Below are 24,992 nucleotides of genomic sequence, written 5' to 3'. Positions count from 1 at the left end.
ATATATATTTTTTTTTTTTTTCCAAAGAAGAAACTGATTTCCTGTATAGACAGCCTTCTGGATACAGTCTGTTGTTGAAGAAATCCATAAGGCATACAAAGGTGGATATAAAAGAGAAGCACTACTGTGTTTCCTTTTCTCTATAGATTTTTCTCCCAAAGCATCTAGCCTGTTAGTCTCCCACTAGAGGCAGGAAATGAGGCTAAATTGGGCTTTGGACTGACCCTTTGCGGCTCTGCCTATATCACTAAATTCAACACTCTTTGTTACCTTTTGAAAGAGCATTAGATTCAAGTTTCTTACTGAAGTAATGAATCTTTCTAGCTATTGTATGTACAATTATAACTTCTGATTAGTGTTTTTTAAAATTACTTTTTAGTAACTTATTGATACCAACAGGAGAAAGTGATACAAAGCTTGGATGAAAAGTCATTTAAAACCATTCATTTTTCTCAAGTTCATTAAGGAAATCTAATTATATTTCATCACGAAGTTCTCTCAGAAACAAAACAAAGCTGCATATGAGTTTCATTCTCTAAAAATGACAGTGAAGCAAATTAACTCCACTTAGAATGACCATCTGTGTATAAAGTCACAAAAATGAGTATCTATTTACAATTCCTTTCTCTGTAAAACAGAACATAAGTGCTTCATTAGAAACTAATCTGGCATTACAACCAGTATGTTCTTTCGCTGATGATTTGGAAACTCAATTAACACCTGAAATCTCCTTCGCTTATAGTTTGAGCGTACAATAACAATAATTTAGAATATTGAGTTAATTCTTATGTAAAATTATGGAATTTTGAAGATGTGGTTTTTATAACTCACAGTCAGGAAGTTATGCTATGAATAGATCTGTATTAATCAGGTCTGTATGTACTATCCTAAATAACAGTTCAGCCACTTTACAACCTTTCCTTTATATATTTAAGATATACTATCCCGACCATGCAAAGATAAATAATGCATGAATGGTTCCCAGTATGAACATGAATCAGTGTATCAACATCCATTTAGCTTAAAAAATCAATTTCTCATTGAGATGGGCTCAAGAAATACTACGCACATCTTTGTAAGATGCTCTCTGGGACAGTAGTCATGCACTCTTACATTCTATTTTAAAAGTGTAACACATGATGTTCAGTCTAAAATGGCAGGCAAGAATGAAGAATTACAATCTCAGTCAAGTCTTGTAATGAAGTGTTTTGGTGGTGGTTTTGTTGTTGTTTGTTTGTTTTGTGTTTATTTTTTAAACAAATATACAACTTTCTCCTTATCACCCATCACCAAGTCTCTCCCACTTCCCACAGCCTCCAACCAAATACATTTTAACAGAGCAGAGAATGATCTCATGAGGACCATAAACCCAGCAAATTAATTCTAGCAAACTCATTCTACTAAGTTAACTATTTTTCCCCTCTCCTTCCCTCACTCTTTTCTATTTCATTTTCCACCTGTATTTTTTAGGAGGCATTCCCAAAGTTCAGAAAATAGATCAAACTCGAATAGCTTGTAGACACCACAAACATATAATACTATTTGTCCATGCTTGCACTATTCCTTCCAGAATAGTTGTTGCTATCCCTATGCACACAGAAACCAGGACTCCAGTCTAGAAAATAATGAAACTTGCTAAAAATTCTGTTATAAAGTTATATATGCACAGGTGTATGAGTATGTGTGCTTGTTGATACACACAAGTTCACCACTCTTTTTGTACAGGAGAGAATGCCAGAAATTTACCCTGATTTTTAAAGCAATTATAATAATACCTCATATGATTATTTCATCTATGTATTTTTAGTGAATATCACTGTTTTACATCAACAACTACTGCAAGAAAATTTTTACTTCACAGTTTTAATGTATATTTTTAGATTGACCAGTCAGAATATGCTAAGTGCTTTTTGATTCACCGCGATACACAACATCTTCAAACTTCTACAAAATGATAACAGTCAATGAAATAAGGAAATACTGAATCCTTTAAACCACCCCCTCCCTTCCCCCCCCCCCAAAAAAAAAAAACAACCCACCACACAAAAAACTTGACATATTTCTACTAGTTTTCTCATGCTTTTTTTGGAAGTAACAAAACAATCAGAGGTGAATTCCATCTCCCAGTTAAGCTCACCAAAACCACAGAAACAGCACTTTGCTCTATTAAGTAATTCCCTCATAAACAGCAAAAAGCAGAGTAATATTAGCAGTAATATGTTAACTCGAATTTCACCTCCTGTGTCATGGAGACAGTTCTGAAGCATACTAGTCTTTTCATGAATCAATTCATTGGTATAGTAGTCACTTTAAAAGAGGCATTCTGCATAACTGCACCCCTAGGTCTACACTGTGTTTAAAATATAGAGGTAACAAACCCACTTCCTGGACTGAAAATTTGCATTCCATTGCTGACTTCAATTACATATGCAGTAACAACTGTCTATCTAGCTATATACATATATAGTCTCTGGAACACAACATAAAAATTATAGTGTTCGTACTACCACATAGAAGATCACACAGATTAATTCCTATACATGCACAAAACGAAAAACCACTCAAAAAATCTTAAATACATGACCTTATATACTGCTGCATTTTCCCCGAGCAGATTAGATACTTAAATAAGCTCCAGCCAACACTGTCACTTTTATAAGGAAAAAACAAAACCTTTCAGGGAACACCTTTATGCTATGGGCAGGGTTTGAAACCTCCAAAAGAGACCTCTTCACCCCTGCACCACTAGCCATTTCCCCCTGATTACCATATACAGCTGAGACTGAAAAGTCAGGAAACAATTAGAGTTTCTAGGACAAAACCCCACATTCAGAAAAAAAAAAAAAAAAAAAAAAAAAAATCCAGCCATTTCACCTGCTAATCATCAAAGCAATCTATTTTAGTGAACTCTTCATCACCATCAAACCATCTGTATTCTAACATAAACCAGCAGGAATCAAGCCAACCAAGAAAAAAAGAGAAGAAAACTGTTAAACACACTTCAGCAGTTACTGAAATTATTGATTTAGAAATTGGAAATGCCTTCTGAAACTGCAAAAATAGGTATCAATTGATTAGCTTAACAACCTTGTAGTGAAAAAGATTTTAAGAAACAAAATGTAATTATTGATTGGAGGTTGAAGTATGTTCTCTTAGCTGGCATCAGTCTTCCTCAGTGAAAATAAAATAAACATAAGAAAGAATTTAGAAAAGAGTAGTTTAAAAATTCAACTTATATACAGTTGTATAAAAAATATAAAAAGTTGACTATTAGTATATTAAGAAAATTAGGTTTGGGCTATAAATGTCAATGCAGAACTGGGAATTTCACTAGTACACAGTATTCTACTTGTTCATTATTACCTTTGTACCATTAAGTTAACTTAAAATATGTTCTAACAACTAATGCACTATGTTATTAACTGTTTCAGTGTCAATGTGTTTTTATCTTAATTAATGTGATTTATCTTAATTAGTTTACAAACTACTATTAAACAGCAGAACACACACAAACGAGTCTGATAGTTTATAATGAAGGAAACTAATCTTACAGTGCCCTTTGGGAAATCCCAAAGAGAACTTTTCTGTAACAAGAGCAATGGTGCAGAAAAGTAGAAGAAAAGACTCTTTTACCCAACCATTGTGGATAAGAGTGACAGCAGCTCTCTTAGATATATATTGACAGCATACATAAAATCAATATGATTCACAACTGACCAGGAGCAGAAGCTTGTTTCACAAGAAATCAAATGTGAGTTGAAATAACAGAATTTTATATAAAATACAAGTTAGTAATTCTCACAGGCCTTTGGTCTTTGTATTTATTTTCTTCAGGCTATTCAGATTCCTTTTTACTTTTTTATACATATACAAGTTAGAAGTACAAACTGTGTATAGTATTAAAGGAGAACCAGTTAAATAACTTTAAGTTCTGAACATAATGCATGTCTCTGAAACATCAATACCATACACAGTGAAAATCAGAAAACACTTTGAAGTGGCTGATGTTATTTGAAAAATAAGGTTTTTATCTGCTAAAAGGTAGGTAGCAAAGGGCATGATAAAAGAGAGGGACATGACGTTGTAATCACACATTTAAAGTTTGTTTTAAGAACCTATGAAACAAAAAAAGTGATGCAATATTTTTTTTTACAATAAATTTTTCCTACTTTCAAAAAAAAAAGTATATTATTTTATCTATGCTAAAACAGACGTAAACAAATACAAAAATTGTAGAAACCCTTCTGTATACCTAACATAATTGATGTTTGTCACACATGCATGAATAGTATTTTCACACTGTTTCATTTTGTTGATGTTTAGAAAGATCTGCAAAAGCAGGATATCCATCCACATTATAAAAGACCATACGCAGAGAAAAGAAGGTATATTGAACATACAATATGAAACTACAAATACGAAGATCAAAGATGTCCTAGTAGGCATAAATATATAAAGACATTGAAAAGGAATAGTAGTAAGAGGTATAAATATACAAATGTATGATTTGATCATTCTTGAAGAAGAAAGAGAGGGGCAGTTTGTCTGGTTTTGATTTTGAAATTAAAACCATCTAATCAACTGAACGTCAGACATCTCAGCTTTTTCCATAGCTAGCACTCAGTGTACAACCTAAACACACCTGCAAGCAACTTAATGCCTGCACAGAAAATACTAGTTTATACATTATATTGCTCTAACTCAAGATAAATGGAAATTCTTCCCAGATATTTTCTTAGTACTATATGCTTTTACTTGGCTTAAATTTTATTTTAAAACAAGGAGAAACCAACAGCTACTTTTCTATACCTCCTAGATATTATGTCTATGAATGGAGAAGAATATTAAAATGTCATTTTAAATTTAAAAAATATAATGAATGTGATTATTCAGAATACTCAATAAATAGATACTATATGTTTGGATAGATTCTGAATCACAATAAAAACCACTGTAGGAGAAAATTTAAAACTATATTTTAATGATTTAAAAAAGTAGAATAAATATAAAGTGACAGAGCAGGTAAAATATAATGAATTTTTAAACCCTTACATCACTTAAGATACCCCTTTGTGACAGTACCAACAACCTACCCACAGAGAAAGAAGAAAGAGAGCTAGAATGGTCATTGTAAAATCACTATACAGAATTTACATCCAAGGAAATTTTCCCATAAGTTCCCAGAACAAATTATCAAATTAATATCAATATTCAATACAAGAAGAGCAAAATGCTTTGCATGCTAAGACACACAAATAACAGAACTGGAAAAAGAGATAAATGGGCAAAAACAGTTGCCAAACGAAAAGCAACAGGGCAAATTCTGATATATAACATGAAACGTCTTGATCTGGATGTTTAATCATGACACATTTTACAATACTTAGAGGAAAAAATATTTTGGAACCAAAATGAGCTATGATATTATATACTTCAGCATCGAACCCAGTGTCTCACTGTAATATGGCATACACATAAAGCTGAAAAACTAACTTTCATTTTGTGGTGTCCTGCTTCACTTGGCAGAGTTTTCTTTATTGCATGTTTTCTGCAGTTGTAAAAACTACAGATTCAGAAAAAATAAAACAAACTTGTATTAATCTGTATGATACGAACATACTCAAAGTTCATCATATTTGATGAGGAAAGTGCTGTAATACTGTCTAAGAAGCAATGTGCACTGGGAAATTAGAGAAAATCATGATGCCAACATAATTCATGCTACATTTATTACACCTATCAACTTACCAGTTATTACACTCTAGAAAACAAACAAAAAACCCCAACAAAACAAACAAACAAAACCCCCAAAAAACAAAACCCCCAAATTACCCTAATATCCTGTGGCACACTGTAATACAGCAGCATTTTATCGGGCATGTTGGCTGGTATTTTGTTAATATGATTAAAGTGTTTATGGAACAGTTCAATGTGAATCTTCTCAACAGGAGACTGAAAAACATTTGTGCAATTTTTTAAAGTAGAAGTTAATGAAAGAATATCTGGACTGGTGAACATCTAGTCTGATAGACTGGACTGGAAAAATTAATCAAAAGTAGCCATCTTCTGTGCAAGTTGAGGGAAGTATTTTAATTTTGTATACATTTCAATTGAGTTCACAAATTCTATACATTATTTTGAATTCTAAATTTCCTTAGCTGGTCTTATTGCCTTGAAAAATTCTGTATGCATGCATCCCGGAAACAGAAAAATGTATCTTAAATGGATAAGCAAATCAATGAAATCAGTAACAATAAGCACATGCTTAAATGAAAGTAATTTGCACAGCCAGGTTCACAGGTGATTAGAATATGCACACCATTACAAATTGCCAGTGCAAGAGGAAGGTCCCTATTAATGAAAATATATGACCTAAAGAGTTAGAAGAGAATGCAGTGTTTGCTTTTATTTCACTGAAAGAGGACAAAGTATTTGCTCAAATCTTAGTCAAAATTGATTGTTGTCACAGAAGTACTATAGGAACCCATTTTGGAACCTATTGCTGGGTACATGCACATCTTACACTCTGGCTTAGGCGCTTCCAGTGTAGATTGTAATTATTATTTATATAAGAATTAGGTTTCGCATTAATGAGCAAGTTAATTATTGCACACTCTACTAAGCATCTTCCAAATGGATATGATTGATTATCTATAGAGATTCTGAACATTTCCCATATAGTGGATTGTAGGAAAGGCACTTTTATTATAAGGCCTGTTCTCGGCACCTTCAAACTTTCCCCTTCACAATTCCTGTTTGGGTTTTTAATTCTGTGCTTTATGCTACCCAAATGCCTTGTCACTTGTTGGTGGAAATCTTTGCATTAAGTTATTTTCTGCACTCCTGTTAACTCCTACATATGATTTTACTATAATTCCACATTATTTGTATGATCTGGCATTCAAAGTTTATTTTATGCAAGAAAAAAATCTTTTTTTTTTACATACTGAGACAAGAATATTTCTAAAATTGTATAATGTCTCAATGTGGTATAAGCAAGCAATCATGGGATTTTTGAACGCACTTTGATTTTTTTTCATGGTTAGCATGCCTAGTTCCGATCATAGTACCAATTTAACATTTAACATTTTATCATACGGACATCACCTGTAATACAACCTGACAAATCAAAAGGTCAGTCTGGCTTAAAGCATATAAGAAATAAATGGAACTGAAAAGTTAAATGGAATGCATGGAGACCATTATGAGAAATTCAAATTTCAGAAGACAGGGATTACATGTGAAAATATAGATTATTGAAACTACAAAAATTAACTTGCTAATTCATTCATGTGTCAAAAGAATAACTAAAAAGAAGAAAAGACTTATTTGACAAGACTTTTCAATGAAGCTGAAACTGTAAATTATGTTAACAAAATAATTTCCTTAAACCCCAAGCATGAATACTGAATCTACAGTCCCTGACAAACTACACATTTGATTATGATAGTAGAGGAGGTTTAAAAATTCATTTTATGTTGGAGTAACTTTAGTGAGTCAGAGGAATGGTTAACTGTATAACTGATTATATTTGCACACCGAAGATCAGGCTGGAACAGAGATTAGGTTCAAAGCATGCTTCAGGTCAGACATAAAATGGGAACCAGGCAGGGGGTTCATAATGAATGGCACTAAAATTTCATAAGCTATTCTCACGTTGTCCAAGCTCAAATGTTACAGCAGCCTTGTTGATGGGTCATTATCCTGATATCCTTATACCACAGCCAGGTCATGAGACAGAATTACGCCTCTGGAGCATTCCTGTGACAGGATCTCAGTCTGAGTCCCAGGTTGAGAAGATGCCCTCAAGCCTACTTAAACAGAGGTGAAAACAACCGCTGTGTCAAAATACAAGCCACTATATAAAAAACTAGGAAGATATACATGAGACATTTTTTTAACCTAAAAGAGTCCAGCCAGGCAGCAAAAGCTCCCTACTAACAGCAGGAATGGGATCTAAGAGAAGGCACCTCAGTCTAAATCCTAACTGAAGAAACTTGATCTGCAATAGTGATGATTCTTTTCAACCTTTCAGATTGGATACTGGCTACAGAGTCAGAATTAGATTTAAAGATAAAAAATTATGTATTGAACTGCAATAATATTTGGTTTAGGGCATTTGGAAACACTGTAAGTTAGTCTATAAAAGACCTACCACATATTTCAACCATAGGTGGATATAGGTATATTTTAGCAGTTATCTCCTGAATGTCTCTGAATGCTGGATCTCTTTCGGTGCCTTTTAAATTATTTAATTTTCAAAGTTTTTTTATTTTTTAACTTTTTCCCTTATTTATTCAAGTTCTTACTATTTCTTCCCCTTTCAGGGGCTCTTAATCCCATAATAATCAGATCAGGTTAAATTATGTACAGACAAACACTGACCAAATTTGTATTGATTTCCTACCATTGACAGGAAATACCACTATGGATCAAGTACAAAAGCTTTGATTGTATTATTAAGATAGTTTGTGATCATCTATTTCAGTCTCCTTCCATCAATTGCCCAGAAACTGCTTCATGAGTATGCGCTTTTTTGATTTAGTAGTGCAGTTGGTTAGCAACAGACAGACGGCATAAACAATCGTTTATGCTTAGTAAGCAGATGATTTACAATATTATAGATTAGAAAAGGGCTACACTTTTTAGCACAAAAATATATAAACATTCTCTTTTAATAAGCTTTTAAGGATACCTTTTCACATTTGTATTAGAAGTAAACTAAATTTGTAATTACCATTTGTAGTCTAATCTATTTTCACCAGATTTTTCTTTTATTTATGATTAATCCTATGCTAAATAGAGAAAGATGTTCTAAAGAGTCAGACATGAGTATTACTTTAAAGTATAGTGACTAAACATGGGTAACTACAACATGCAACTCCCAGCTCCATCACGAATTCTCTATTTTCCTGAAGTTTGCATAGAACCATCAAGTGTGTTTACTGGTTGCTTCCATTGAGCAAATGCAGAAATAATTTTGCTCGTGGGTGACGATAAAGAATCCCATTTTCTGCTCTCAGTTACAGTGCTACAGATTATTCTGTTAAACAATGAAAAAATGCAACTAATTTCAGAATTAACGGTGTGCTTAGCTTAAAAGTTTCAGAAAGCAGCAATGAATGAAAACATCTTGCTTTTCTGGATTAAGTTAAATGAATATATTCTGTCTGAATTTATAATCTGAGTACACCTTGGTATTGAAACTTAAAGCCACAAAACTAACATTTAGCTGAATCTACAATTTCTTGTATTGTGCTGTTACAACATTTACAAATTCATATATAGGTGATAATTGGTGATCCACCTAATAAAGTCACTTCTGTCAGAATATATATAATATAATTCAAAATTACTTTGCATGGTAATAAGTTTACTTTCTTTCTACTAGCTTCTTCATGTAGTCAGTAGAATTTCCCTTCTGTATGTTGTATAAAATCAGCTAAGTTCAAAATACATTAGGAAAGATTTTGCTGATATATTTATATTGTGACATTCTGCCAACATTTTAAAAGGGAGCTTCAAATAAATATTCTAACTTTGCATATTTGGCACATGCATGCTGATTCTTTATAACATGAGAGAGATACCAATGCTTGACCATCAAACTTTCAAGAGATTCATTTACTGTAAATGTTGGTACTCAGTTTCTGAAGGAATACGAAATACGTTGGTAGAGCTGATAAAGAAAACTTTCCAATTTCATGTAATCCCATGTATATTTCTATAGCAATCATGCTATCCCATACATTGCAGAGTGTTGCTGGGCTGCTTCTTGCAGGAATCTTGTTTCTTTTAGATCTCTGACATTTGGTTTTCATTTTATGGATGTCAAACTCTTCTCTTTTCGGAGACAACTTTCTCTTTCCTATAGATAGACATGTTAGCAGTGTCCACAGAAGAAATGAACTCCATTGCAGGAAACAAATTTAACCTGTTCTACCATTATTAAGATGATTCCTTTTTACCAGAAGATCCTGAGAGCACAAACTACCATAGCACTGACTGCATAGCCCATGCAGAAGATTAAAATGCACCAAAGGGGAAATAATGTCAATCAAGATACTTTCAAAGCTCAATAAACTAGTAACATTGGTCCAGAAAAGCACCATTTTGTCAGAGTAAGTATTTCAAGAAATAAGCCTATTAAACTGAGATTCAGCTGAAGGATAACAAAAATTTAACTCCGCAATACTTAAATTTAATAACATGCTCAGCCAAATGCAAAGTTCCATTTCCTGCTAGATCAAAATTTAATTGTTCCACTTCATTATTTGATAATAACAGTACGTTCTATTAAAAGGCTTATTTATTATTGCTTTTCTTCAGCTACTACTCAAAAACTCCATCATAACACTCTCCCTCTATATAAAGTTCAGAAGACAGAGAATGTTATATTATTGTTATAGCATGCTTTTGCAGTGTAAAATCCCATGAGAGCACCTCACTAAAAATTTCCAAATTACTTTAAAGCTTGTTTACAAATAGTAAAGTTTGCAGAACTGGACCCAGAGATAGAAAGAACAAGATATTTACTCATTTCTATTCATATCGTGCATTCCTACATTCCATCTGTTTAAATTAATGGAACATCCATAAGCACAACAAAGTATGCTACACCAGTTTAAGGTGAGTTACATGTAGAAATTATTAAACAGTTTACAATGCTAACAACACATAAAATATACATTTTCCAAATTGGTATTCTGCTTAAAGGTACTACTGAAAACGCACTGAAATAGGTAAGTTATATTCATGATTGTACTGACTTACCCTGGTAGAAGAATTCACCAAGGATCCATTCAGATTGCCAGTGTTGCACTTGAAATTCAGATGTTGATCAGGATGGTAATTTGCTTCCCAGCTTCCCATATCAAGCACCACTGACTTGTCAGAATTTGCAGATACTTTCTGAAAAGCAGTGCAAGTCATTCCCGTGAAACTGGAAGGCTTGATCATAAAGGCCTCCAGAGCAATATTACGAGATACCTGTGAAAACATCGAGAGGCAGATAGGTTGCTAACTCATTAAGCATAATTATATTCCTATACGTGCATTGTGCATTTACTGTATGTATTTTACAAAGGACTGGGCACACACAAAATTCCATACATATTCAGAAGGTAAGAATTTTAAAAACTGATCTAGAAGTCTACAATGGAATAGTGGGTTTTCTTGGATCTCCTGAGGAACAGATCAGTTATACCAGTTATTATTATATCAGTTTCACAATTGTATCATTATCAGCTTCCATAGAATCAATCCTGATTTAAAGCAATACAGTTATAAAGTGAACCAGCAAGAGCAGTAGTAGGAATTATTTAAAAAAATGAATGAGGATGTGCTTTGTACTTCAGAAATGAAACAGGAAACTTCTTAGCTATTTGGTGGATGGATTGTTTTTTACAGATCTTGTTCTATTAGAATATTGAACATGACTATGTGGTTTAATGCAACACCATGTTACAGGTCTTTGGCCTACCCTTTAGTGAGGTGATGTGTCTGGAGGGGGATTGTAGCACAGTGCAGAGATGTGCATCTCCAACCTTAAACTAGTACATTCATTTCAGCACAGTCCTGTGCATGAGGCACACAGCTCATGTTATAATCAGGTTGTTGATCTTAGATGGGCACATTAATTGGGCTATATGGTTTCTGCTTTCAGACATAGATTGTTTAGTGATCTGTGAGTGTATTTTGTACACTGATCGCAATGTAAAGATACCCAAGTGAAGCCACAAACTATTATAGCTGGTTTATGAGAAGGATAAATGTACAAATGTGGCACTTTTATATTGCTGTACTTTGCTTCTGTTATGCAAGCTGACAACATAGAAGCACCTTAAATCTACCTAGTAAAAATTGGTGTGAATCCCTCAGAATCTGAGCCTTCATATGAGTTGTGCTGACAAGAAATGACTTCACTGAAGAAAATCACATCAATTCATACTAATAAATGGACCTAAATAAAACATTTTGCATAAAAAAAATAAGGGCAGGATAGAGGGTAGCCTAGCTGTGTAGAAGTAATGGTACCAGAACAAATTAAATCTTAGTGCGAGACACAGTGCATGACTTCCTGGTCCTCGTTTGAATTTATGAAAACATTTTCAAATGTACCTTCTTCAGTCACTGATGATTCTGCATAAGTCCAAAATAAAATTACCGAAGTCCCATTAAGCAATTTATTTTAGTTTTTGTCAAAATTAGACAAAATCCAGATGCTTTCAGTATATTTTTATAATTTTTATATAAAATTAGCCTGAGGATTCTTTTCAATTGTTTCTAAATTCCTAAAACATCCCTTTTTTTAGACTAAATTTCTGTCTCTTTTGTCCTTGCCTGAAGGTGATTTTTTCCTACACTTGAATAAAAAGGCCAAAGATCATTAAGAATCAATTATGGTTTTTTGTATTGAAAATCCAGTGGCTGTTTATTCAAAACTCCTAAAATCTGAAACTAGGTTTACTTGGATAATTTTTTGTCCCATCTGCAGATAGCCTTTTAGGGAGCTAAAAAAATTACTGCTTGCAGAATACTATTATCTACATCATGAGAATCAAGCTACATGACTCAGTTAAAACTCCTGTGTGGTAACAGGTTTTCTTTGATCTTGGGAAAAGCCACTTAATTATTCATAACTTCATGTTTCCTGCTGTAGAATGGACATAACACTACTTCCCGATTTCACATTTGTGAGGTAAGGTGGGTGTTGTAATGGGGATTTAAGTGATTGCACAAAAGTGAGCTGCCCTATTTATTAAATTTTGAATATAAAATCATTTAAACACTTAGGATTTTCCACTCCCAAAGTATACCTGTGAAGACCTGACAATGTTCAAACAGTGTGGACATACCATTCTCAGCATATAGAAACAGATGGGTAAAATGTAAGGTAAAACAGTGTTCATTATGTAGGATCATAAAATGAGCTACGAAATGGGTACAGATGAACTCGGAGGAAAATTAACCATGGAGACAATCCACAGTCAGGTACACATTACGAAAAGCCACAAGCTAATCTTGTCTCTAAGCAGTACAGATACAGAAAATGATAATTTGGTGTCCATTTCCTAAACCTCAGATAAAGGCACCACTTGGCAGAAAGGCCAAAGGCGATTGTTGCCTGGGTGGGCTGAGAGCAGCGCTGAAGGCTGCAAGACAGAGCGCAAAGAAAAAGCCACGTTGCAATTAGCCTAAAATATTCTGATAGTCTCAGCGGCTGGAGAATGAAATGGAAACTCTTCAGAAGTGAAAACTATCGCATGTGCCTGACACAGGACCATTGAGATAAGTACTATCAGCTAGAAGTCTACTTTTCAAACTGCACATCTGACATGCATCCACAGAAATGAAATAAAAGCAAGAGTAAAGAAATGCCTCGGAGCAATGCTGAAGGGCTATGATTTTGGGGGTGCTGAGGCGTATAGATCCACCCCAGGAGCTCTCAGTTGCCCAGGGATGCCCTGGGCACCCCTCGCCGCTCTGGATGTGCCCAGTCACTACCGACCACTCTTCCCGCAGTGTTTTGTGTGCTGTTTGGCAGCGAGGGAAACTTAAGGCGATCTAAATAAAGGTATCCATCCTGGTGTTTTTCTGACCTTCAAAGTAGTCATTCCACAACCTCATGGAACTGGAAAAACATTTTTGTCTTCCAAAAATGAAGTAGAATAACCGTCATGGCTCCCAAGTGGCTTTTCGATGTATAGGAATGCAGTCATGCATGTATTATACAACTGACACAGTTTAGAGAGGTTCCTCTTTTTGAGGAATTGTATTATAAGCTAGCAGCTACCTAAGCTTTGGGGGTTTTGTTTGCTGTTGTTTATAATAAAGAAAACAGATGCAGTTTCTGTGAGACAGTTTGCTGGCTGGCCTCCCAAAGGAACAGAAGTGTTTGGTATTGCATGAGATGACACCAGAAAATCTACACAGCTTTGTTTATTTACAAATTGCACTCAATAGTAAACTAATTCTCCTACAGAAAACTATAAGAAGCAAAAAAATAAAGCATGGCAAAAAGGTTAGTGACACAAATCAACATCTGAGGACAGAGAATTACTGTTTATAGTAATGTCGACAGCTTCCTGAAGCAGTGATAAGAAACAAAAATCACCTGTGGCACTTGACATTTAAAAGAAATTTAAGTATAAAGTAAGAGAGCCGTCCTGTCATATTGCAAAATATTATTAAAAGGCACATTATTGGCTTTATGTATTTAATATAAATAAATATTTACAGCAAATTTTATTCTTTTATGTAAACAAGAGTTAAATTTAAAAAATCCTTTAGAAAACAGTCCAATATATTTTTGTCTTTGAAAGACTTATTTTCTAAAAATATACAGTGAAGGAATTAAGGCTATTATGTTATTTGGTTCAGCCTCTAATTCCTTTATATTTTTTTAGCTTTTAAACCTTATTATTGTAATTGTAACTAGCACTGAATTAAATTTTAAATAGTGTCTTCATGTAAACGTAGTGGACAATTAAGAAAATAACAAAGGTGGTTTAAAATCAAGCAAGCAAGCAAACAAACCCAAGGAGCGATAAGGCTTTAAAATTCAGCCTGGAGCGGAGAAGACTCTGGGGAGACCATTTTATGGGGTTCCAATCCAAACTACTCCATAATTATGTGGAAGTGTTTATCTAAAATTCTAAAAGGATAAGTTTCAAACTTCTGATTTAGATACATTTCTGCTATTTAGATATTGCAACTCACAAAATTACAGTTTCTCAGTATCCAAATGACAACCCCTCACTATCTTAATGACATGTTCATGTAGGTGGAGGCCAAGGAATAAGAACATTTTTTTCATACTGGCATAGCTTGATTCTAAAAATCTAAAACTAATCACAAATTAGTCATCTTTATGACAAGATATACCTTTTTTTGATAATTTTCTAAATGCTTTAAGGAAGTATTGTCTAGAATCTTCTCTGAAAGGCAAAAAGTCTTCAGCCAACAAGGGAGCTTGTCTTTTCTCTTATCAAAAATTTCACTCAGTCAAGTTAGACATTTCAAAATAAACCCATATGCTATAAAGACAAGAACAATAGAAACTAAAGGAACAGTAAGAACACTAGAAAATAGTGCTGTGAACAGCCTATTGTAAGAATAAATACAATAAATCAAAGTCAAGAAAAAACACTTTTTAATACTACAAGTGATACTAAAAAAAAAATGGTTTTGTCTTCCAAATAAAATCCAAGAGAAGAAAAAAAAAAACCCAAACCACAGAATCCAAGTATATCTACATAAATCAGCTGTGCTGTGTATCTGGCTTACTCAATCTCGCTCCTCTGTATACTAGGTGCTTGTAAAAGTTGTGAAGAAAAATGACATCTAAAAAATAAATTCTGACAACAAAAAGCTTTGTAATTTTATGAAATACCTTTGATATAACTTGAATATTGCTGGTCAGGATTTGACTTGCAATGTGTTCCACACATCGTACAATCCTGGTGCAGGCTTTGTCTTCTTTTTGAGCCATCCACAACACATGGTCATCAACCAACATCATATTACTGGCAATTTCAATAAGAGCATCCCCAACCTGGAAAAAAAAAAAAAAAAAAAAAAAAAAAAGAAGGTATTGTCTGGAAAACTCTCAAAAATAAGAAAAGAGTACACAAGAGTACAACTGAAAGCAGGCATCTTATTTCTCTTAGTAATCATCATTCAAAGACAGTTTTGATTCTATCATGAAAATTAAATGGACTGAAAAATAAAGACTAAGAAAAGAATAGTGCAACTGACTTCAAGGAAAAGCTTTTTTATTTAGAATATTATAGTTTATCTTCAAGATACACCACAAAAATTGAGTCCATAACTGGGTGATAAATGGAATCCCAGAATTATCACCCTCTTTCTTAAAATAATTAAAATTGACCATGCCCCTCTTCATGTTTAATGAAAACACCTTTGGCGGGGGGGAAGAGGGAAAATATATTTGAAAGACATTTTTGTTACAGTCATAGTGGGGTAAATTTGAGGTATAACTCAGGGGCTGATACAAACTTATCTCATTGGCTATACAGAAAGTGTGGGCTTGGAGCTTTGGATGTTTTAATTCACTCTTGTGGCTAACCCAAAGTGATAAATCTTTGTTTTGCTAGATGACATTTTACAGATTTTGGTAAGTATGAGTATGTGTTTTGAATTTTTATTAGTATATTACATTTTAAAAGAATAACCATCCCTATTAATATTTTTGTGATTATTTCAAATTTAAATGAAAATATTTACTTCTAAAATTCTAAAACTTGAGTGAGATTTCAAAATTAACATTGCCATTATTTTTGAAGTCAAAGATATGCCAAAGATATACAAGGCTGTCAGAAGTAAACCTGAATGAAATGTATACAGAAGAGAAAAAATGACTGAAATATAGCTAGAGAAAAGTCAAACTAATAGAAACAGAAAAATAAGGGAAATACAGAGATAAATCAGTGGGAAGGAAAAAATATAGCAATGGCAAAAAAGGTTTAAGGAATGACTGCAGTTATGAAGTTAGTTCTGCATTTTCAATAAAAAGTACATAAATTTCACATGCATTGCAAGGGATATGGAAATAATAAGACTATGTGTGAAATTTTATGTGACTGTTCCTGAAATATTTAACCTATTTTTGAGAACATAATTACTAGATAATTCTAGATAGCTTTTGGCAGCGTGACAAACAGAGCTATTGATACAATGAATAATAATAAAACATATTAAGACACGGGAGTGATTTGTGAGAAATGATTAAAGCATACACCAATCAGCTAAGCAGTAACTTACTGAGGGCATAACAATAGTCAATAAATATACAAAAGGAGAGAAATAAGAAGAGGGAGTAATTTGTATTATAATTCAATGCATTAATGAAGAGTAAAGGCATGGCATTAAAAAATACAAAAAATTGGGCTAATACATTTATATCTTCCTGGCAAAAATTTGTAGTATATTGCAAATATGTCCCAAGTGCAGCTGTTGAAGCTCATTTGCTTGAGAGGCAAACCACCAGATGGGACAAAGTACCACTAAGTTGTATAAAAATAAATAATCCTGTGCTGACTGGGAGAGGCACTCCCCAGAGAGGATGTACAGAAACTGTCCTGGTTTACCTAAAACAGTTACTATATTATTTTGATAAATCACAGAAAACCTCCGTGTATGTACTTTCATTAATTTCTAGTAGGTTTATATAACTGTAGTTTCAGCTGCTAGTCAATTCCAAAATAATATACTTTTGTTCATGTGTTGCCTTGTATTACATAACGTTCAATCCTATTTATAACTACATGCATGCAGCCTCACATGTGAAATTACTGACACTTTAACTTCACAGGTGCTTTTGTACCTTGAGAATCATAGTTACAAAATAGGTATTGGTAAAGAGGAATTTAGTGAACTAGAGAGGAAAAAGTGTAAAGTTCAAAGTAGAAGAGGAAAACAGAGATGAATTAGGAGAAATGTTCTACATTATGAAAATAAGAAGAGATTACGAAGTAACAGATGTAGAGATAAATGGTGGAGATGGATAGGTTTCGATACCAAAAACCACAAACTGAAGCCTATTTGAAAGGTGAAAGAAATCAATTAAAAGATTAGAGTTTTAATGGATAATGCATCAGCTGCTAGGAAAATACAGACTATACGGTAAATCCAACCGTTTCTTTTGGATGGTAAATTTTTACTTTGTCAGAAAGCTGTAAGATCTTATCAGGATTGTGAGTTGAAATACAGCTGAAGCTTAGAAACATGATTCTTGGAGAATACTTAATAATACACTTTCTGTCTGGCATATAATGATGGAATTGGAGGCTTTCTCAAATTGGTATTTAAATGTTAACTGTTACAATCCCCAGAGCCAGAATGGAATGTACATTGCCAAACCAAAAGAAAACAGATGTTTTAACTATAGCTATCATGTGTACAAAAATTACAGGTTATGAAATGTTTACACAAGCAGTTACTCTAAAAATTAACTGTAAAAACTATGATGAACATTGCTGTTCTCTGTAAAAAAGTATTTTTTCCATAGGGTTTGTATAACTCTCTGATTGGATTGCCCTGTAAAAATGCCGTGCATTACGCTAAAAGTTTCTGTAGGAAGTTGCACTTAAGGACACATCCTCACATGAAGTGATACACACTTTCAAAACTCATTGAAAACCTCATGACAAAATGGAGAAAACTAAGCATGTGTAACTCCAGTGGACAGATGGAGAGGCACCTTGAGTTCATCCTAATATGTTAGACATTGCAGAAATTAGAATGAAAACGAAAACTAACGAAGTGGCATATTGAAAACCAATTTTTATTCCTAAGCAGCAACACCTTTGTCAGATGAGATGGCTTAGCTGTCCTTTTTGGCATAAAGAAACATAACACAGTATATGCAGAAGAGTTGCAATCAGAATATCAGCAATCAATTTTAGAAGCTACTCTTCAGTGTGTGCCTGCATACATTGAGAACAGGGCCATATGTGACAACTTCACTTCTGATACTTTTTTTTCCCAGCATAGAGAAAATATCTTACATCTTGAAATTCATCCACGAAGACAATTAACTTTTCCATTATATAAGCCAAATATATTACATCCATTTTATCCGCAAAGTGGGAAGCACCTCTTGTGTAAGCTGTCAGCTGGCGGGAAAATTCAAGCACGGTTGTCAAATTGATGTGCATCTGAAAATAGATCAGAATTGCTAGGTGTAATAAATCAGCTACTTTTGTTCTCTTTTAAAACTGGAGATCACATAGATTTGTATAATGCTTGCTATAATTTCACATGGATTTATATGCATTAGTAGTACCATGGGCATAAATTTCAGGGGCATATGAATGTATCTTCAGCATTAGGTTTTAAATTTCATTACTGTTATCTGAAGACACCACCACAAAAGGCAAACAAAAGAGATTTTGGTCTGCTTTTTCTAGACTGTAGCTAACTGGCCCCATAGCATACTATACCAAGCTACTAACCTTGCCTTGCCTGTATCTTTAGATTGTCATGACAACAGTATCAGTGAGGGTTCATATATACAGTGGTGCATGGTGGGAGAATTAGGGACAAAGGCAGTAAGTTGAAAAAAGAGAAGTTCAGACCAGTTACAAAGAAAATATTTTCTGCCTTGAGGACAGTCAGGCATTTGAACTGGTGAACCCCCAGAGGTTGTGCAGCCTCCATCTTCTGAAGTTCTAAAGACCCGACTGGTTAAAGCCCTGAGAAACCTGGCCTAACCTCATTGCTTACAGGAGAATGGACTGGATTCTAGAGACCTTCCTAATTATTTTATTATCCTATAATCGCATTGTCTCTCTTCACATAATGGTTATTCTTATTTAAATACAAACACATTTGAAAACAAACTACTTTTGATGTTACCTAGCACTACTGACTGGGAAGAAATGATCAAGGAAACTGAAAGTTGTAAAAGTTAGTATGACAGTTACAAATCTGTGCCTTCCTCCATGCTGTTCCCTGTTAGGCCTTTTTTTCTCATTACTTTCTACGCAGTTACTTTTTTGTCCAGTTCTTTCTTTTACTTATCCATAAGAAACTATTTAAGTAGAATTCAAGCAGAATTAACATCTTTCTTGTAAAAATGTATGGGGCGAAGACAAAGAAGGAACTGAACTGAAGCATTGATGACCCTGCCAACATTACTGATGGTCATCTAGACTCCAGGCACCCAGAGGAAAAAAAGAAAAAAAGGCAACGAATATTGTACACTTTTTCCTACAACTTAAGTTATCAAACAAACTGTCTTTCAAGTAAAACATTTTGTTAAAAGTCCAGCTATCCCAGCCTTGTGGCTGAACAGACATTCCTTGTAAGCTATTCAATAAAATCAGTACCAGAGAAGCCCCAGATTTCATAACGTTACCTGACTAAAAGCATGAAGAACTTGAGTTACTTCTTGTGAATAAGGACATTCAGAATAGTTTTCTTCATCCCAATGGCCAGTTCTATTACATTTACGCCACGCCTTAGACTCTTCTGCTCCATTGTGAAAGGCAATGGAGTTAAATGAATACTGGAGACAGGGATGGTAAGCAGTTATCCCAGCCAAAGTTTTGGGCCATCTATGAACAACATGATAATAAAAAATTACAACATGAAACTCCTTGTTTAAAGATAACATACAATATAGCAACATTATACAGAATATGTAAGAAAAAAGGCTGTTTAAAATTAACGTTCTTTAATGAATTACTCTGCTTCCTTGGAAAATGTCAAAATTATACAGGTTTGAGTCTGGCTGGTCACGCATTAATTCTGCATTAATTCCAGGAACATTTGTGATGTTAAGGAAAAAAATATGGATGGAATGTTGCCTACATTCACCTTTGCAGACTACAGAAAGCAGAGCAGTAAGTCCATAAAGCAAAAAACCCCAGACCCCTAGTACTAACTGCTGTAAAAGCTAAATGCTCAAAATGTACCTGGCAACCTTGGCTTTGCATTTCAACCCAACACTACAAAACCCTTGCTGCCACAAAGCCCTGCAAAGCAGAAATCCCTGTATATATCAGAAACCAATAAACAAGATTTCAGCAGAGATTATGTCTCACAGAGGAGGAAGGATCTATCCCTCAAAAATTAACTATTCAGGTACACATGACTTACGTAGTGTGGTTCCAAAACAGCCTTTGAAAACAAACTATAAATCAAGAGCAGTCAGAATTCTATTTAGCTCATGGGTCTATTAAACAACATTGGCTTTTTGTATATCTGCTGTATTCTCTAGAATGGCACAACTGGGATCTACTTCTTTAGATACAAAATCCATTGTCATTTCCAGCCTAGTATGGGCATAGCAGGATAAGGTAATTGGGCGAAATCAAACAAAACCAGAAGCATATTATCAGCAAGACAGCATACCTGGAAAGGATATGGTTCCTACTTTAATTGCACTGATGTAATGACTGAACTCAGCCAATCACAGAAAGTATCAGTGAAGTCACACCTGGACAATCACCTTTTGCTCAAACATATATATCAGCCCCTCTTGGTTAGACAGTGCAGGTCTATTTGGACACTGTTACATAATATACTGACAGGTTTTGGGATATGCAACTTTTCCTCATTTCAGAAAAATAAAAGGTAAGAAGAAAAATATTTTTATGTGTCATAATCAACTCTCACTGGAATAATTCATTTTGTGATGCAAAAACAGTTGATGAAGAACAACCCATGAAAGAAGCTTCACAAAAAATCAAAATATGTACAGTAGTATATTTTGCTTTTGCCTCTGGGCTGAAATATTATTTTTACTAAAACATTCGCATTAATGCAATTGGGCCACACTAAGTAGCAAGTTACTTCAAAAGTAAAACTAAAGAGATAATTCTGAAACTATTATTAGCACAGGTAGCAGAATCTGGCCTTTATGAATAGGAATGACAGGACATAACAACATTATCGTTTGCATTGCAGCATGAACTTACAGAGAGCTGAAAACAAAAAAAATGAGCAAAATATGGCCATCATAGAGAAAAACTCTTACTACATAAGGCCAGTTTGTTCTGACTCACAGTGCCCAATTCTTACTGCAATTGTGCAATTATAAATACCACCTAGGTTGGTCAACTGAAAGAACCACACTTCCCTAACAGTTGAGGCTTTTTTCCTTTTTTTTCCAATAAAAGAACTGTTCTTTCTAGCGTTGCTTTTGTGCTTCAGGTCTTTCTGCTTACATACTTTCTATGCCAGCAAAACTTCAAAGACCTTTGTAAGAAAAATTGCTGGTGTGATAGCTGTATCTCTGAGGCTAAACCTTTGGAACAATTTCGAGTGCTAAAGCTCAGCCTGATAAATTCTCTATAATTTTAAATTCATTCTCTCAAATGCAAAAAGAACCTATGGACTCCGCATCCTTTTAATATACATTTTAAAAATAAATTTATATGGATTTCTAGAAAGATGATCAATAGGGAGAGAAATAGGCACGCCTGTTCTTTTGAATTCTGTAAAATGACAGAAATGCCCCTGGTCTTAGTTTGTGCAGTCTGTGGAATTTATATATATTTATTTATGAAGAAATTTCTGTCATTTTATGGCAAGAACATGAACTTCATAAACTTGTCATATGAAAGATTCAGTATGTGTTATCTGATAGGAAGTATATATATTTTAAAAGATCTAATTAAAACACATTGAAGTACATAACTATGAAAAACCACAATGGCAGTTTTTGTGATGGAAAAAAAATCTATAGCTAAGATTGTCAAAGATCTCTGGTGGATTTGAATCCATATATATGGAGAAATAGGTATAGAAGTTCAGCGAATGTGGTATACTCTAAAACTGAGTTTAACACATAGTAAAATAGCTTTGTAGCAAAGAGAAAATGGATTATGTCAGTTGATTTCTCCACTTTCTAATTCAATCCTTTACTTTTATTCAAACACAAGAAATAGTAGTAAAAGGCCTTTGAAAAAGTTTTTAACTTAAAAATAAAGAGAGGCTTTCAGGTCAGAAGTACTTGCAGAAAGTTCTGGCATTTAAGAGAAGCTCCATCTGTCATCTGCTTTTCCTTTCATTAACTATTCAAGCTGAATTCTTATTATAATTCACTTGGTAACAAATCACTTTCTTGATTTCTCAATGGGAATGCCATCATACATCAGTGTTATTGTCAAGCAGGTAATTGTTTTTGTTTGAGCTTTATGCACATCACTAAAGTATTTCAGAGCTAACTGAAAACAATACCAAATTCCACAGAATCCCTAAATTTTTCTTCAGTTTATGAGGATTAAAATTTAAAAAACTTGTCAGCATATGTAGGTAAAAGTAAAGATGAAACAAAAATTACACTTAGTCAACAAAATTGTGCAGACTCTAAGATTCAGATAGCAGGTTGGATGTGTTTTCTAATCATGTGATATGTTGGTGGAACTGTGTGTGTCCTTAAGCTCACCTCAAATGATCTATTTGTTTTGCTAAGTAGTTTTACTTACTATTTTGATTCTCTTCAGTGAAATACTTTACTGACAGTTTTATGTCATCTGTTACCTCTAATCTCAGCTGAACAAAACCACCAGAACTGGAACAGATTAGAAAATACTGAAGATTTAATCTTCTAATGCTTTAATGCAGTGTTATCATATTCTGCAATTTAGAAAAGACTAAGAACAATTTTGAACCCTCTCTCATTTAGCTGTAACGAGCCTGCATATTTCAAAATTTTCCATAATCTCACACTGAGGAATCAGAAAAAAGATTCTCTTGACTTTCACAAACTGCTGCTGCTTTTGAAGCACTAGCTGCTATTTCCCACAAAAATGACGCAGTGCTCCTCCTTCCTACTATATTACATAAAAGTGACAAGTAAAATAAGTGACATCTTCATAACTGACACTGAAGTATCATGTAAGCATGAAAATGATCTGGATTCACATTAATATATGAAACATACTCCAAAACCTCAAAATCATACCTGAAATCTCCCTTGTTGTTAATAACTCTTTCTGCAGGGCAGTAGGGTGCAGCTGTTTCAAGTACCACAATTTCTACTTGTTTCGTGTTATTTCCATAGGAATTGTTGACGAGACACTCCCAATCTCCAGTTGCATCAATGTCAATGCTGGACAGGATAAGTTCACTACAAAAATAAAAGATTAATTATTGTATATACTTAATTATATAGAGACTGAGTCACTGGTTTTCTGACATTAACATATCTTCAGAGATTGTATATGAAAATATAAAACCAGCTTTTACTCTATGTTATGATAGGAACAGACAATATGCGAGTGATTGGTATTAAGATTTTAGCAGCAGTAATTTGGGCTGACCACTCAGATCATGACAGGCCACAACACAAATCACCAATCATCACACAAGTATAACAGTTACATACCCAATATTATAATTTGGGGGGTTTTTGTTGTTTTTCTTGCATAAACAAACACTTGAAATTCAGAAATGCATTTCAAATTGACAACGCAGTCAATTCACAGCAATTGCAGCTACTATGGTATTTTAACAGCAGAATCTGCTGCTCCTGTGGTGGCACAGGAAAAGTTTTCAAAAATAGCCTCTGACTTTGGAAGCTGCAAATAATTTTCCTGACCAATAGAAAATGAGATGATATTTCTGATATTTCTGTCAGTACTTTACTACTTATGAACTTCTTTCACACTGCCCCCCACCAAATATGAAATGTAATTATTAACATCAATAAATCAAGGTTGCATTAACTCTTTATAACGAGTGTTGGACAAGTTAAATATAAAGACATTTTGTGGCTTCTGTTACAACACAAACATTGTGCATGACTGGACCACAACAATATTTAGCTGCCTAAGATAAATATTCTGTGTAGAATTAGAGAAGGAGGAAATTATTTCAGAAACATTTAAAATTGTCTATAACTGTTCTGCTTAGTATTTTCTGTATATTTAAATCAGGCAAGAAGCTTTCCTTCATCTAATGGATGTAACCCAGACTCTAATGAGGTGAATAAAGCTTAATTTTTCAATTGACTTCATCAGGTATCAAATTTTATCCAATTACTGTAACTCCATAGATCTCATAGACAAAAATAATGCTAACTACTACATCTTAAGAATGTAATATATTAGCTCTCAAATCTGCTATTGGGCTAGAAATAAAATTTACTACAGTTTTAAAGGAAGTACAGCTTTTGAAAGTAATTGGGAGAGGAAAAAAGGTGGTAATTATTTGAAATATTTACTTTGCTTTATGCAAATGGCTTATCTTTGAATATGCCTTGTGGTTTAGACAATTAGAAATTATGTGGGAAGAAATGGAGTACAGTCAGAAAGGGGGAGAATGTACATTACAAAAAGAGAAGCATAGAATTTAGAAGTTATTAAATTAATTTCAAATCCGTATTTAAAACGAAATCTTAAAAAAAATTCTACTGTGGCCTTTGGCACTTTTTAAAGAGCCTGCCTGACATTCTGAAACATATACAGAGAATAATTATAATTTATTTTAAATTTTTGCTCTTTTAAACTTCTCTAAAA

The 24,992-nt window shown here is 33.8% G+C and overlaps 1 protein-coding gene across 1 annotated transcript in view; it reads right to left on the bottom strand.

Annotated features, from left to right (window-relative positions):
• The window catches only part of LOC135990990 (adhesion G protein-coupled receptor A3-like), a 272,534-nt gene that overhangs the window by 112,535 nt on the left and 135,007 nt on the right, over positions 1–24,992 (bottom strand). The window contains exons 8-12 of the mRNA XM_065639202.1: positions 23,438–23,602; positions 19,883–20,081; positions 18,531–18,680; positions 15,395–15,556; positions 10,774–10,989 (exon numbers count right to left, since the gene is read on the bottom strand). Of these exons, the coding sequence (XP_065495274.1) occupies positions 10,774–10,989; positions 15,395–15,556; positions 18,531–18,680; positions 19,883–20,081; positions 23,438–23,602 (892 nt within the window). The remainder of the gene's footprint in view (positions 1–10,773; positions 10,990–15,394; positions 15,557–18,530; positions 18,681–19,882; positions 20,082–23,437; positions 23,603–24,992) is intronic.

The sequence above is a fragment of the Caloenas nicobarica genome, chromosome 7 (genome assembly GCF_036013445.1).
Source record: "Caloenas nicobarica isolate bCalNic1 chromosome 7, bCalNic1.hap1, whole genome shotgun sequence".
Classification (NCBI taxonomy): Eukaryota; Metazoa; Chordata; class Aves; order Columbiformes; family Columbidae; genus Caloenas; species Caloenas nicobarica.
Note: the sequence above shows the minus strand (reverse complement) of the source record. Positions and strands in the feature narration are given on the sequence as shown.